At 31.9% G+C, this 18,516-nt stretch overlaps 1 protein-coding gene across 1 annotated transcript; it reads right to left on the reverse strand.

The window, feature by feature from the left end:
* Nucleotides 1-10,555: 10,555 nt before the first annotated feature.
* On the reverse strand, nucleotides 10,556-12,670 carry BUD2 (Adenosylmethionine decarboxylase family protein). Its single transcript, XM_028209682.2, has one exon. It carries the CDS (start codon nucleotides 12,206-12,208, stop codon nucleotides 11,189-11,191), a length of 1,020 nt encoding a protein of 339 aa, XP_028065483.1. The 5' UTR covers nucleotides 12,209-12,670; the 3' UTR covers nucleotides 10,556-11,188.
* Nucleotides 12,671-18,516: the final 5,846 nt, after the last annotated feature.

The raw sequence follows: 18,516 nt of genomic DNA on the forward strand, positions 1-18,516 counted from the left end.
ATTATTTACACGTAAGCCCACGAATGTAATACATGGATTGGCTGTTTAGAGGGGTAAATTGGGTGCTTAGGTGATGTAGTTACCAAAACTCTCAAAAGCATACTATAGCAATTTTTTCATTTTTCCCCCATTGCGAACAAAACGAAAGCTCAAAAATTGAAATTTCAACGTTTCTTTGTGGATGTTGCAGTGTTGATCCTCATTTTGTGTGAGTTGGACACTAGATTTGACAATGTTGCACCTAGCATTCTTTATTCCTCAAATAACATTACAAAACCCCTTCAAAATCCTAGAAAATCCAAAACCCCTTTTAGCAAATTTACAGAGGTGAAGCGGCGTGGGCACTAAGACATCTAGAAATGCGATTAACGTTATCGACGTAACATCAACAATGTCACGCCCCAAAATTTAGACAATTAAATATTAAATTAGGACTAAACCCCAATCAATATTCCATCATCCAAATCCTAGGGGTGAAACAAAAAAAACTAAAACGCCAACTAAACCATCCACCATAATCTCATTATTAACAAATACCTCAACATTAAGTGCCAACAACTAGTCCAAACAACTTAAATAAAGTACGGTTACAAACCAATCTAAATTATTCCAATACTAAAGTCATAAAGAGAATAATAAATACATAGACTAATATCAATCCTTAACTCAATAAAACAAAAGAAGTCCAAACGGCAGGTCCAACACTATCGTAAATCCAAGTCACCACCGTAGCCCCAACTAATCCTGCAAATGAAGCTCAGCTGCGCTCAAACAGAACGCACCCGAGTTGTCAAGAGACAAAACGGGTCAGTATACAGGTATACTGGTATGAGTACAAGAATTGACACCCACGTGTCCACCAGACACAAACAAAAAGTATATTATTTCTTGTTACGGAACAAGACAAGTAGTTCCAACCGTACCGAGACGAATGAGTAGTTTCTCGAGATGCGGTGGCATTTAGTTTCTTGTCCATATACAACGAAATATAAATTGATTATAGAATAGACAATATAGAAATAAAAATATGGTGGGTCAGCCCTGCATAAAAAGTTAGTAAGACCCACCATCCTGCAAAACAAATAAAATTAGTATAATTTAATCATAAGTAACTTGTTGAAACAAATATAAAATTACATCGTTTCATACTTAAATAATTCGAATTGATCAAAACTCAAAGAACAAAAGTTGTACAGAATCAAATTTCCTATAAGACATCGCGTACAAATTTAACAGAAACTGAACAGGTTAAGAGAAAAACTTGATATAAAAATCTAGATAGAATTCAATCGAAAAATCTGAAACTGAAAACGAACTAAAACTGCCCTAAGATGATTTTTTTCGAAAAATTTCAAAACACGAAAAGTGTGCATAATAATTTTTTACTTCAGTTTACGCAAAACCAATAAAAATGAGCTCGTTTCATGGGTTAAAACAGCCTATAAAATCTGCATTACCAAAGAGAATCAAACCGACAATAACCAAGGTCATCCGATTATAAGTTCTAATCGATCTTTTTAATAAAAAGCTACAACACAAGAGTTGTCCAAAATTACATATACATGCCTCTTCTCAAATTTCATAATTTATCAAGATCTTTTACTTTTTTTTTTATCAAGTACATAACAGTACCATACACACTATACTGATAAATTCATAATTAAATTCTTTGTTCCTTAACTCTACCACTTCGGCCCTCCCCTTCCGGCCTACACATATATCCCATGTGCCTCCCGTATACCTAACACCGCTCCGAAGCCAAACTTGCACGGGGATATCGTCCCGAGTTTGACTCACACTCCCCGGATGGTTAGCATATACGTACGCGCGCAAATCAAAGCACTCGTCTACTCATGAGAACGAGGCAACAATATAAATAACATCTCATCAACATCATGAGACAATTATAACAATGTCGGGCATAAGGCATTAAACAACTCTCATAATCCTCACTTTTTTATACACTCTTTCTCCCCATCACTCAAATAAAACAACAATCCAAGGAGTCATGATGGAGTCTAAGGAATTTATCTAAAGGTTCATAATTAATTTTAATTTCATATGACCATGAGTGTAATTACAACCATAAAATAAATCCCTATAAAAATCATAAACATGGCATACACAATTAATCCAAATAAGTAAAATCAATCCTTCATTTACATGCAAATACAAAATCAATACAACATCAAAATAAAAATAAATAAATAAAAACAACGAATCAATCCATCCTCTAACCAATATTAATGGATTCTAAGTTTATTTTAATTTTATATAATCATGAGTGTGATTACTATCATAAAATCAATCCATATAAAAAAAACCCGAAACCTTGCATGCAACTAATCAAAATAATTAAAATCAAACAATCATCTAAAAACCCTAAACCTTACACAAACAACCAATCAAAATAATTAAAAATCAATCAATCATCTATAAACCCTAAACCTTACTTACACAACTAAACACAATAATTAAAATTAATCAATCATCTAAAAAAAACTAAACTTTACCTACACAACTAATCAAAGTAATTAAAATCAATCAATTATCTAAGAACTCAAAACTTTACGTACACCACTAGTCAAAATAATTAAAATCAATCTATCATCTTTGTGTGAATACAAAATCAAACTAATATCAAATAAATAAATAAAAACAAAGAATTAAATATAAATCAAGGGAAGTGGATTTTGTACTCACAATAATTTTTGAAGATCAAAGAATCACTCAAAGAATTAATAAAGTCACCCAAAATAAAACCCTAAACCTTGCATACCCAACTAATGCAAATAATTAAAATCAATCAATCATCAAAAAAAAAAAAACTCTAAACCTTACATACACGTCTAATCAAAATAATTAAAAATTAGCCAATCATTTAAAAATTCTAAACCTTACATATCCAACTAATTAAAATAATTACAATCAATTAATTATCTAAAATCTTAGACCTTATATATACATCTAATCAACATAATTAAAATTAATCAATCATCTAAAAATCCTAAACCTTACATACTCAATTAATTAAAATTATTACAATCAATTAATCATCTAAAACCTTAAACCTTACATATACATCTAATCAACATAATTAGAATTAATCAATCACCTTAAAAAAAACCCAAACCTTACATACCCAACTAATTAAAACTATTACAATCAATTAATCATCTAAAAATCCTAAACCTTACATATGCGTCTAATCAAAATAATTAAAATTAATCAATCATCTAAAACAATCCCAAACCTTATATACCCAACTAATTAAAATTATTACAATCTATTAATCATCTAAAAATTCTAAACCTTACATATACGTCTAATCAACATAATTAAAATTAATCGATCATCTAAAACAATCACAAACCTTACATACCCAACTAATTAAAATTATTACAATCTATTAATCATCTAAAAATCCTAAACCTTACATATACGTCTAATCAACATAATTAAAATTAATCAATCGACTAAAACAATCCCAAACCTTTCATATCCAACTAATTAAAATTATTACAATCTATTAATCATCTAAAAATCCTAAATCTTACATATACGTCTAATCAACATAATTAAAATTAATCAATCGTCTAAAAAAATCCCAAACCTTACATACCCAACTAATTAAAATTATTACAATCTATTAATCATCTAAAAATTTCAAACCTTACATATACGTCTAATCAACATAATTAAAATTAATCAATCGACTAAAACAATCCCAAACCTTTCATACCCAACTAATTAAAATTATTACAATCTATTAATCATCTAAAAATCCTAAATCTTACATATACGTCTAATCAACATAATTAAAATTAATCAATCGTCTAAAAAAATCCCAAACCTTACATACCCAACTAATTAAAATTATTACAATCTATTAATCATCTAAAAATCCCAAACCTTACATATACGTCTAATCAATATAATTAAAATTAATCAATCGACTAAAACAATCCAAACCTTTCATACCCAACTAATTAAAATTATTACAATCTATTAATCATCTAAAAATCCTAAATCTTACATATACGTCTAATCAACATAATTAAAATTAATCAATCGTCTAAAAAAATCCCAAACCTTACATACCCAACTAATTAAAATTATTACAATCTATTAATAATCTAAAAATCCCAAACCTTACATATACGTCTAATCAACATAATTAAAATTAATCAATCGACTAAAACAATCCAAACCTTTCATACCCAACTAATTAAAATTATTACAATCTATTAATCATCTAAAAATCCTAAATCTTACATATACGTCTAATCAACATAATTAAAATTAATCAATCGTCTAAAAAAATCCCAAACCTTACATACCCAACTAATTAAAATTATTACAATCAACTAATCATCTAAAAATCCTAAAATTTACCTACACAACTAATCAAAGTAATTAAAATCAATCACTCATCTAAGAACCCTAAACTTTACATATACTACTAGTCGAAATACTTAAAATCAATCTATCATCTATAAACCCTAAATCTTATATTCACAACTAATCAAAATAATTAAAATTAATCTATCGTCTTTATGTAAAACAAAATCAAACTAACATCAAACAAATAAAAATAAATAAATAAATAAAACAACGAATTCAACATAAATCAAGGAAAGTAGGTTTTGTACTCACAATATTATTTTGAAGGTCAATAAAATATTTGAAGAACTAAAAGAGCCACCAAAACAAAACCCTAATATTTCTTTTTCTTTCCTCTCCTCCTTTTTCCGCCGTTCCCCTCTCTCTCGGGTGCTTCTCTATTTTGTGAATAATCTCTCTCTCTCTCTCTCTCTCTCTCTCTCTCTCTCCCGTAGCCCTGCTGCCTCTGCTTCTCTTTTTTTCCTTTTAATTTGTTTATAACCTAAACACTTCTTATAAATCCTAATACTTATAATATTATATAACCTCATAGTTATTATACTATATAATATAAATACAACATAATTATAATATATATAAATATAAATATAAGATTATATATATATATATATATATATAACACCTCTTTTCTTTATATAACAAATATAAATATTTAAATATTTAGATTAATTATATATAATTAAATAACATTAAATTAATTAATCACCACATTAAATTCATTAAACTTACATTAAATTCTCATGTGACCACATAATTAATAAAACCAAAAATAAAATAAGATAATAACAATCATAATAATAATAATAATAAATAATGACTTAAGAAAATTAGGGTCGCTATAAACAATTTCACATCAATCCGTCGACGACAGCGTTGATGGTGCGATGACAACATGTATAGGTGTCTTTGATGTTACTTTGGTTGTTTGTGGAACAATACGACATCAAGGTCGATGTTCGAAATGGGATATTGCTTAAATTGTGCGTAATGTGAGATTTTAGGTGATATTGTTAACATTGCGGTTTTGGGGGTTATTAGTGACACCAAATGTGATGTTGTGCATGTACGTAATGTGACAGAACCATATGTGCCGTTTGGTAACACTTACGTTTTCAGTTTTCTGTTTATATTTACAAAAATTTAAAAAATTCAAATAAAAACTTGTTTGGTAAAATTTTTGATTTATAAATCAGTGGTCTCAGTTTATAAATTTGGCCAAAAAATGAAAATACAAAAAATGTATTTTCGTTTTGAGTTTTGAGTTTTTTTTTTTTTACCACCCAACACTAGCCACCACCTGCCACCATTTTCCATCACCATCTTCCGCCACCACCACCCATCTCCCACCACCACTCATCACCCACCCGCCACTAGCCACCCACCAGCCACCACCCACTCACCGCCACCACCACCACCACCCACTACCCACCTACCATCCATCCGCCACCACCCACCACCCGCCACTACCATCCACCGTTCGCCACCACCACCCGACACCTACTTGCCACCACCACTCACCAGCCACCAGCCACCTGGCACCTACCCGCCACCACCCATTGCCACCACCACCACCACCACCATCACCCACCACCCACCCGCCACCACCCACTTGCTACCACCTACCACCAGCTATCGTCAACCACCCACCTACCACCACCACTCCCTGCCACCACCCACTACCACCCCGCCATCCGCCACCCACCCACCCGCCACCACCACCCACCACCCATCACCACCACCCACTACCCACCTACCATCCACCCGCCACCACCACCACTCACCAGCCACTTGCCACCACCACTCACCAGCCACTTGCCACCACCATCAACCCACCACCACCATCCACCTGCCACCCACCCGCCACCTACCCACCACCACCCACTCGCTACCACCTACCACCCGCTATCGTCGCCTACCCACCACCACCACCACCCGCTACCACCCACTACCACCCGCCATCCGCTACCCACCTGCCACCACCACCCACCACCCGCTACCACCACCACCACCACCACCCACTCGCTACCACCCACCACCTGCTACCGTCACCTACCCATCCACCATCACCACTTGCCACCACCACCCACCACCCACTACCGTCACCACCACCTACTCGCTACCACCTCCTACCCGCCACCGTCACCCACCCACCCATCCACCACCACCACCCGCCACCTATCTACCACCACCCCCCACCACCATCCGCCATCCGCCACCCACCTGCCACCACCACCCACCATCCGCCGCCACCACCACCACCACCACCACCCATATCTTACCCACATACACTCAAATCCCAAAAAAAAATTAAAACCAAATCTCAAATAAGGGCAAACAAATAAATTCTAATAACTGAATTAAATCAATAATACATACTACAAATAAAAAAGACTAATTGGTTTATAAAAAAACATATAGGACTAAATAGACTCCCAAATGGGATTTATGAGTAATTTTTCTCAAAAATAACTACCAAACAAGATTTTGTTTTCCATTTCTATTTTTTTTTTTGTAAATATAAATAAAATTATAACCATAAACATTTATGTGTCGCGTGGCAACCAACATAAAAAAATTTCCCAAAAATTAGATGGACGTTGAGAATTGAATCAAATTACAAACAATAAGATAGTTTAAGAAATAAATTGGAAAAAAAAAAAAACAAATTTGAGGAGCAAAATGAAAAATTGTTCATACTTTAGGGGCAAAGTTTTAATTTATTCAACATGAATTTATCAAAGGTTTTGAGGTTTGTGAGGCATTTTGAAATGGGGGCAGAACCTTTCCCAATGGTCTCTGTTTAAAACAGTTAACAATTTTTATTTATTTATTTTTATTTGGTAGATTGGGTAGGAAGAAATTAATCCCATTGGCAGAAGTTTTTGCTAGCCAACAATTGACAATTCGGTTGAAAATAATTTTATAACAATTATAATTGAATTTAGTTGAGGTTGAAAAACAAAAGTCTTCTTACTTTTGACATGACAAGGAATTTTCAAACATTATTTTTGTAAAAACGTAAATTTTGATTACTAATCACTTATGTTTCAAAAAAAAAAAAAAAAAAAACTCATATATAACTAAAAAAAATATCTTAAAACAATATGTTACAAATATTAAAAAAAAAATATAGTGTATAGTGTATATTCAAATTTGATAAAACATGACTGACACTCGAAATAAATTTAATTCACATATTTTATTTTAATTTTTTTTTTAATGTGTAATATTGTTGCAAGACAAATTAGAATGTGATTATCATTTTTCTTAATTTTTTTTTTCCCTCTTTGTCCATATGTGTTTTGGATGTTTCTGTCTAATTTGGGAATATAGAGTAGAAACCTCACCTCCTAGACAAGTCTCTCTCATCATCTCAAGGAGAGAGAGAGAGAGAATCAATGAATTTCAAGGTCAGGTAAAAGAGATAATTTGAAGTTGGTGATAAACTAAGGCCTAGTTTGGGAAGATTAAAAAAAGATAAAAAGTTAAAAAGTCACTATCTTAAGGTCAAGTTTGGCTACCCAAAATAAGTACATACTTTTTATCTTTTTATCTTTTTTCCATCACATCACCTCTCTACTTTTCTGTACATCTTTTCGTAAAAAGATAAAAAGTGCACTTATTTAGGTCATCCCAAACAACCCTCACATCATCTTATTTAAGTCACATCACCTCTCTAACACATCACTTCAAACCCAACCCAAACCCAACCCATATTTTATAAAAAATTAAAAAGTACATTTATTTAGTCTTCCCAAACTAGGCCTAAGTGATGTGTCCAACCAAAATTCCAAAAGGAAATTTGACAAAAATGCTTTGCGTTGAATAACAAAATGTCAAGGAGATAGGGGACCAAAAAGTATCTCTCACATGATCTCAAGGGGCCACACCACCAGGATTCTCTTTATTCTATGTCTTTTAGGCTTCTTCTTCCATGCTCTATCTCTCTCCTAATCTTTTACATAATTGAGAAAAAAGTTTTAGATTAGAAAAACAAACTCATAAATTAACTCAAAAATATAAAATTTTGTTTGTCAATTATACATTTTAGTTAAAAAGTCATTATAAGTTGTCACAACACTCTTTCTATTTTTCTACACATTTTTTCGTAAAAAGTTAAAAAATTACTAAAATAGTTTGTTTCTAAACGAAACCTAAATTTGTGGTGTAGATGAACCTTAGTTTTTTATTTTTTTTTTGGGTAATTTATTTTTTATTACTTCCATATGTCTAAACTAATATAATGTGAGTGTTTGATGAAGATTATTTTAAGTTAAAAACTGATAATTAGAAAGCAAAAACTCAAAGCATTCCTCTTCTAACTTCTGTAAAATCAATTTTTTTTTTTTTTAAAATTTATTTGAGTGGCTCAGTAACAAGAGAGAAGGCTAATTCTAAATACATAAAATTTACTTAAATAAGTTGGTTATTAAAAAGCTAGAAAAAGTGATAGTGTTTACGTTTAGATTATCCATTTTCAACTTTGTTTCCTTAACCACCAAAGTGGGCTTGGGCCCACACCAAATGATGCAGTTCCAAAGGTATGCTCCACAACTGGTACAATAATGTTGTGGATCTGAGCCCCGCCCATAAAGAATATGGATATGGCCTAATCTCTTTATTTTTAGTTGGGCTGCCCCAGATTGGCCCAAAATATGGATACCACAATTGTCCAATTCATACTTTCATTAATTTGCTTCATTTATATTTGACTATGAAGGGTTTGCAATTAATGTAATTGTATTTATTTATTTATTTATTTTTTATGTTTGAATCTAAGGTTTTAAGGGACCCGGACAATAGTTCAAGTGGTCATAGTTGTCAAGTGAGTAAGGTTTCAAATCTGAATCTATGAAAAAACGTTGGTTTGTGTTATAATCCAATATACGAACCGATACCTTTGTAGAAAAAAAAAAATATATATATATATATATATATATGTATTGTTTGAGGAGGGATTTGTACAAGGAAAGAAAAGGAAAAGGGAAATATGTCAAAAATTTTAAACCTGAAATTAAATTCAGCCAGGGCCTAGACATGAGCTCTCACAATACAACCCAAATTTTATTGCTAATATATAAAAACTATATTAATAAATAAAATAAACATATAAATATTGATTATTTTCTCGCCATTGGATTAATTCATATTGCATTGTATTATATTTTATTTCTTGGTATTCATAACTCAAGCTAATTTTCTTATTATATTTCATATTTGTAATTTTTTAAGATATTTTTTCTATTTTATTTTCAAAAAGTGCAACACATTAGTTTATTATGACAACCAACGCTAATTATTTGTGTGGAATTTGAGCAACCCGAACTGCTCCAAAAAAAAAAAAAGAACTTGGGCAATCCGAGCCCAACCCAAAATCATTGAGATAAACTCAGGCTTGGGCTTGGACAAGTTAGGTCCGGTTCGAGCCGAGACCCCTTCAAATTGGGCTTGGACAGACCCTTAGCCAACGGAATCCGGCCCGGCCAAGGGCCCATATTTGTATTACGTTCAGATAGGGATGGGGACCAAGTATGGACAGAACACAACTTTTTTTGCCTACAAATTAGCCAGTATCACAGTCCAACAAATCATAATTTTGGATTGGGCCAATGGTGAGGCCCACAGTTCAAGCCCTTTATCAAGAATTTGGAATTATTTGATTATATAACTTGCTGTACCTCCATCTTAAAATTCACAAAGACCCAAAAACATAAAAAAAAATAAAATCACAAACTGACTGAAAAAAGAAAGTTACAAAAAAAAAAAAAAAAAAAATGTGTAGAAATAAAATTTTTGTATAGAAAAATCACATGATAGCGGTAATTTTAAAATTAGGAGCAATAAATGCATCAATATGTACGAAAACTCTGTTTAAATAGCTCTACTTGAAATTAATTTGAATAGAAATTAGAACATTGAGTTTTGGGTTAAAAAAACCATGTGGTATTGATAAGTTTGTAATTAAAAGTTATTTTAGTGAATTTTTTGATTTAAACCCATTAATTATAATTTAGTCATATCATTCTTCATATAATTTCTATATCCGTGAGTAATTAAAGGTCAACTTAAAGTAAATTAAGGCCATATTAAAGAGGTGTTTTCCAAAGTTTTGGGCCCTCCTAAACATGTTCAAAATATACTTTGTGCAAAATTGACAATAAAGATAGAAGAGAAATACTACAAAATGTATAAATTTCTCTTTTTTCCTCTTTAAAGTGCTGAAATGCAAAAACAAAGAGACAAGAGGGGAGCAAGAAATTACAAGAAAATGACAAGAAAGAAATAGGAAAAGGACAAAATCAAAACTAAGAGAGAGAGAGAGAGAGAGAGAGAGAGAGAGAAAGTTCATATAACCTCTCAACATGAAAACTTTTTTTTTTTCTCCTCCACTATTGCACAAACCTCTAAGAATTCACTTAGGCGTGACAAAACTAAGTGGGGTGCATTATCATGATCATGATGAAAAACCCCCCAAACACACCATCTTTTTTTTTTTTTTTTTTTTGGATGCATGCCTACCCATTATCATTATCATCATCAGCTATACCTTCCAACCCCCAAATTTCACCACTTCTATCATTCTAGTACTCACATCCATCATCATCTACCCACCATACATGCATCAACATCACCATGCATCCATCCATCATGAGCCCTAATTTAAAAAAATAAAACTAATTAAATCCTAAAAACTCCCTGCTCCCTCTCTCTTCTCTTTTAAACTTCTTAATGTATTTACTGTTATCACCACCATCATCATCGTCGCTGCTGTCACTATTAAATTTTACTTTCGACGAGTAGTAAATGTCTGGAATATGACGTTCCCAATGGTTGGGAACTCGTCCACTGCGCAACTCCGGCATTTCCATCCGAGCGGCTCTAGGGCGGCAGCGACACGTGTCCAGACCTCGTGCTCAGCGCATGTTATCGACACTGACATTGTCGCCGGCCGAAAAACTAGCGCTGCTTTCTTTAACACCTCGACAAGATTGTTGCGGTGGTCATAAATTGACCCAACGCACTCGAAGCTTGCATAGCTAAATCCATCCTCCGGCGTGACGTGAATTGTGGAGTACCGGTCGCCATCAAGGCTATTCATTGAATACCCGCACGGATCGAACGCAAAGTCACATATAATAGCATTTGGGTTGATTTCGCCGATACCCGTTATCTCCGTCATCTCTTTCCCGGCCGAGTCACCGGATTTACCGTCATTGGGCCGCCGGAAAAATTTCCTAGCAAGCACATGGTCGAGCTCGGTCATGCAGACTTCAATGGTATATGACTCCTCAGGCATGTGTGAGTGAGACTCCTCGTCGTCACTAGCAGTGAACACATGCCATGAATGAGATGATAGCTTCGATGGCATGACCGTTGCTTTTCTATAGCAAAGATGACTTGGCAAGCTCTCTTCCAAGTACATGACCTCTTCTCTGAAGCTAGTGTGAGGGTAGGGTTGGGAATTTGGGAAAATGAAGCTGCCTCGGGTGTACCTACACCCGCATAGGATCAGACCCAAATCACAAGCATAGTTTAGCAAGGGACGGATAGATTTCAACAGCTGGGTGGTCCCACATGTCTTGATGATGATTTTTGTGGGGTACACGAAAAGGCTCGACTCGGATAGTACGTACGAGTCGAAATATTGATTTCCAACCGCCGACACTACAGTGCATTGCACAGCATGTAGTACTTTTTCTAATGACTCGAATTCCAGTTGGCGAAGTCCGAGCCCAGCCGGATCATCGCCAGAGAACTGGAGCTCGAGTCGTTTTTCGAAACCTTCAAACCCAGAAACTGCCATTGGAGATAGACTATCTAGTTTTAGATAGAATTGGAAATGAATATATGAATAGGATTGAGATTGTGATGAAGATTGAAGATTGAAGAATGGACTACAGGGTGGTGGGAGAGAGGAGTGAGGGGAGGGAAGATATATATAGGGGGATTGTGTGTACGAAGAGAGAAAGAGAAATGGGAGGAGACAGAGAGAGAGAGTGGGGAGGGCATGCGGGTGTGAGGCAACCAAGAAGAATGATTGCAAGCATCATCAATACATGATGATGGTTCATTGTTGTGTGTGAGAGAGATCTTTCATCAGACAGACAAAGGAACATCCAAACGTAATTCATGCCCACGCGCACTCTAGTTTCTTGGGAAAATTTTCTTTCTTAGGCTAGAAAATTAAGTAAAATTTTCTCTTCCTGGATAATCATAGCTTTTTGTTGATTATGCATGACACTGCTTAGTTAAGACTTTTAACATTGATATCAAATCAAGTTTCTAACCCATGACGAAAATTTTATGTCTTCAGTGCTGCATTTAATCCAACTTCACTTTTTCAATCCAAATTACATATTGGTTAATTTTAATTTGGAGTTTTATAAAAAAAAATTATTAACAGATGTGATGTGACACCCATAGATGAAGCTTTAGAATAGAACACACTTGAATAATTTTTTTTACTAGTGAATGTGACACCCTGAGAAGAAACTTTAGAATTTTAAACGAAATTCCAATGAATAATATGATAAGAATAACTCGGATGAACAAGATAAATAAAAATTTGTAAATGGTATAAATTTATATAACATTATTTTTTATTCTAATCATAGCCTAAGTAAGGGAGTACTTTACTGCCCATAAGTTGAGAATTTTAAGTTCAAGTTTGAGTCAATGAAGTGAGAGTAATTTAACTCTACTAATCTATTGCTATACACTAGTAGACATTTTCCATCAACCTACGTAATTACAACAATGCTAGGTAGTTTAAAATATTGTAGCTCAAATGACTCAAATCATTCAAAACGACGTCGTTTTGAGTGTAAATGAGTGTAAAACAACGTCGTTTTGACAGATTTGAGCCATTTGAGTCACAAAATTTTGAGCTACCAAACATTTTTCATGTAATTATGGATGAATTTGTGAGACTAAAATTATGGGTCTCTAGCACTTCTCATATCGCTTATTGGAATGGGATTCTGTTTGTTTCAACATTATGATTCAAAATTATAAAAATGTCCTTAATACGTCACTTTGTATGAATCTTTATGTGTAAAAATTATGTTTTTAAATCATTTTCTTTTTAACTTACCGACAATAGATGTATTGTTGGAGACAATTATGTACAAAAAATCTAAAAGAAACAACTATTGAGTAATATGAGGATGAGAGTTGATGAAAGATGTTCATGACAAGCAAAGAGAGAAGCTTAAAAAAACAGAGACATGATTATAAGAAAAACAAAGAGAAAGATGCTTCAATGCATGACAACAATTATTAGAGATCCTACGAGGAGGCAAGCTTATTATTATTATTATTCTTTTTTTTGCCGTTTATAGGTGTTATCAAGCGAACTCACAACAAAAGCTTCAAGGCCTAAAAAACAAAACACAGAAGAAAAATAAAAATACTCAAATCAATTAAGCCCAGTGACATGAGCATGTATTCTGAAAACAGGGCACTCTGTTTTTCAATTATGGCTCTGTAAAAAACATTACAATAAATAAATAAATAAAACCCAATTTTACATTGATGTTTTAAAAAATTATAACCCTAAAGACTCCTAAAATATGCAGTAAAGCTGTGTACCCATAAAAACAGTATCAGAATTTTACTCATATTTAATTTTTATAATGTGGTTTCATTCCATATATAAAAATGAATCTAAATTATTCATTGATGTTTCTGGATAAAAGTTTTGGATATTTATTATGACTATAAAATATCACTCTTAAATTTATCCACACATTGATGTAATAAAAGATTAGGTGTTGGCTAATTCCTAAACATCTCAATAACTAGGGCTTCAGTGGATCGGATTTAATCCGAATCCGTTTATTAAATGGATTGAATATACAAAAATCCGATCTAATTCGATAATTAGATAATCCGATCCAATTATTCTCAATTTGAACACAAAAAAAAAAAAAAAACACAAAATAAAAAAAAAAAATCAAATTATTTACAAACGTAATCTTCATACAAACAAGTAATGTAGAATGAGGTGGCAAATACTTTTTGAAGTAGAAATGATATGCATAGAGGATGTTTATACATAATTTTTAAGAAGAATGGTGTGATAGTAATATTTTTTTAAATATAAATTATCTTAATGATTCTTTTAATTTTAAAATAATAAAATCAAAATTTATCATATTATTATTTATTAATTATATATACAACTTTTATCTTTGTATGTAATTACATTTATAATTATTTTAATTTTAAATAAAAAAATTCGCATCAATTTGTATGCTTTTGTACACAAATTTTGTTTGATGTTTTATTTGAATAATAAAGAGGGAGGAGAAGACAAGTGATCAAAGAGGACAAAATTGTCTTTTCAGAAGTAGGCAGGTGGGTATGTAACAAAAAAAGCTAAGATGTGTCCAAAAAATCATCAATTGTTTTCAGAAAACATAAAAAAACAAAAGAGGAATCAGGCGTGGCAGCTGAATTATGAGAATATTTATGAATTAGGGGTTGGGGTCCTGAAATCAAAGGCATTTTACATCATTTTTATGCTCCATGCAATGCCATTATCATCATTTTTTTTAAAAAATATTTATCAATGCAAAATACTTAAAATCAAAATTTGTAAACTTCAAATCCTATTGTTCCCTCCCAATTCCCTGTTCTCATCAACCCTAATATTAAGAATACAAAATGAGTTATGGAATAATGAAAGATTGAAATTAAAATAGTTATAGAAAAGTATATAAAAAAAAATAATGAGGAGATTCTCTCCCATCTTCATCTAGACTAGAAGGACATTGTTTGGCTAGTGGTAGAGTCTATCACGAGTTCTGTTTTGATAATTAAATTCGTTTATTTTTCAAGAGTCTTTGTATGTATCATTTATAATAAAAAAAAATTAAGTTGATATACACAAAATTTTTTAAACATTAGTGGTTTTGATCATCAAAATAAGACCCGTATTAAGTTTTATGGGCTTGTACAACACCTCTCCAATCCAAACAAGGACGGGAGAGAAACCCATCCCTTCAAAATAAATAGAGCAATTGTTATCCAAGTGCATACCCTAAATTCGTAAATTTTCATAAATATACGTAAGTTATCTCACAAAATCACGTAAGTTATCTCACAAAACCGCGTAAGTTTTCACAAACATGTGTAAGTTAACCATAAAAAATTGAGAAATCACAACTTATGTATATTTGTGATAATTCACGCGATTTTATAAGATAATTTATGTATATTTGTGAGAATTTACAGAAGTATATATGATATGCACCTTATACACGCAAACACTACCCAAATAAATATCATCCTACCATTGCAATATGTGATGAAAAAAATGTTGTAAAATACATAAAAAATAAAAATAAAAATTCCCATACACATAAGTAGACACAAATATCAAATTGCATATCATTGTTTGTTAGAATGTTTACTTGGCTTTAGGATTGTATGAAGATTTTTGTTCCCATTGTAGTAAGATTGTGGACGATTATTACATAGCTTTAGGAGGTAGTAATGATATTGCCTAGTACTTTATTACTACCAAAAAAAAAAAAAAATTCCCCTTGGCTTTTAAGACTAGACACACAAAGTTACTTTAGTAGTTAAATTCATCTTATTAGGCTTAGCTTTATGATTATTGGATATTATACCTTGTATGTACACCTAAGGCTATTGTTAATTCGAGAATAGAATCATGTGAGATAACTAATCTTGTCGTGTTGTGTTCAGTTTATAAATATGATTAGATAAAAGATAAGTTATTTCGAGAATAATATTTTAGTCATTTTGTGAAGCTTTATTTAGGATGAAAGGGTGCTAAATACTCTTGTAACAATTCTCTATGCATTCACCATACAAGAGCTTATTTCATAAAGTAAGAGAATCTCGATACATTTAGTTGGTGTATTTAGAAATTTTGTATTTGTATTTGTATTTAGAAATTTTCAGCCAAGACAAGATAATCTTGCATATTTAGGATAAAAGTAAAAGGCTTCAATAATTATCCTAAGATGAAATAATCTAATCTTAAGATGAAATTGTTGCGGGATAAAAACACAACACAATAAGAAGAATCAATCACAAACAAGCGAAGTATGATACATAAATATACATAATGCGGCAAGATTGCTAACGGTCACAACTCACATCAAATTTCACTATATTAAAAGAACACAAATATAGATGATGTGGCAAGATTACTTGTAGTCACAACTTACATCAATTTGAAAATAAAAGTACAATATGACTATTTGTATAAACATCAATATGTATATACTAAGGTTTACGTCAATATATTACTATAACACTCTAAGTTAGATTTGTGACAACACAATAAGATGTATATGGCCAATCAGACTCAACAAATCTTATAAAAATAATCTAATCCCAACCTTTTTATCTGTGAATCAAACATGGTTCAAGGATGAACTTAAAAAAAATAAAAAAAATAAAATAAAATGGTCCAAGGAGAGAGTATGTGGCAAGAATGAAGAGAGAGAGAGAGAGAGTAATGATGTGAAAATGTGAGTTTAGGAATAAAAATTTGGAGGTTTGAGAGACAAAGAAATGATTCAAGAAGGTATGTATGTGTGATGAACAAATCTTATGGGGGGGTTGTTGAAGCTGGCACCCTCTCTCCTGCCATTATGACCACATCCCACATCTTGGTGCCTGCACGCCTACCCATACACAAAACTCAAATAGATACACACTCATACACATATATATGCACACACCAACCAATAGATATTCCTTCCTTCCATTCCACCTATGAATAATGAATACATCACACATATATATATATATAATTATAAAGTGAAGGCTTCTCATAACGTTTACGTCTCATATTTTGAACTCAAATCTAAAATTTAATATGAGAAACATCTTTATCAATTAAATAACACATAACATATATACCTTTAAATTAATATCAAAATTTCTATTCTACAAATTTAATAACACACTCTCAATGAGTGACCCACACACCACTAAAGTATAATATGTCTTCTCTCTCTTGAAGAAATGGTCAACTAGTTCCAACGCTAAACATGAAGATATTGGACCAAATCTTACTTGAAAGTCTCAAAAACAAAACTCTTTTAACAAAATCCTAACTTTTACATCAAAAGATGTTGCCAAAATCTTCCTTAAGATCAATTCTTTTGAATTTGGGTAATTAGAGGGGAGAGAAAGCAGCAGTGTTATCATTTATAGTTTGGTCACTTAAATCTCTTTCGGTTGATTAGGTAAAAATGTCAAATTTCATATTTTGCCTTGGTCCTATTTAGTGATTGCTTATAATTTCTTTTTATCTTAAAAAAATATGTCATATTATTTAGTGTAACTTTTACTTATAACTTATAAGACAAATATAGTTTATGGAATTTGTCTAGACCTTTTCTGTCAGCTCCATTGATCACGCCTAAGAAGGATTATTACAGTTGGTCATCCTCTCTTATCTTTTTTTTTAATCAATTTTAAAAAAAATAATTATCAAAGAACTAGGGAATGGATATGTTTTAGGATTTAGAATCTCTATACATTTATTAATATGAATCTCATTATTTTGTGTCTAAAAGCGAGAAAAAAAAATATTATAAAAAATAAAAATAGAGATAAAGACCTGAGGATAAACAGTTGGGTCTCGAATTTGAATTTCATAAGGAATTGTTCATTTTAGGACCTTCAAAAATTAGTTTTTACTTGTCTAAATACGAGGTAGTTCAGATCCAATTAAATTGAGCTAAATAGGGAAATATCCAAAATTATAAATAATAATAAATAAAATTATGTATAGTATTAATCGTAAAATAAAGGAGCAAATAAAATTAGGTGGTTTGTAGAAAAAATATTTATAAATACATGACAAATTTTATAATTTTAATTATTAATATTTATAAAAATTTATCATTTGTGTGTAATTTTTTTTAAAATTAACACTGAATTATAATTTAACTAAAATAATTAGTCAAAAATATTAGATCCCACGAACGTTAATCTAAATTATGGGTCCACTAGGAAGTGACCTCCTTTATAATCTCGTTAACCCCACATTTCATTCACACTTCTCTCCCACCACTAATCAATAGATAGTTGAGAGATAGATTAGAGACCTCATGCCATAGG

This window comes from Camellia sinensis, chromosome 7 (assembly GCF_055761805.1).
Source record: "Camellia sinensis isolate YWXY chromosome 7, ASM5576180v1, whole genome shotgun sequence".
Lineage (NCBI taxonomy): Eukaryota > Viridiplantae > Streptophyta > Magnoliopsida > Ericales > Theaceae > Camellia > Camellia sinensis.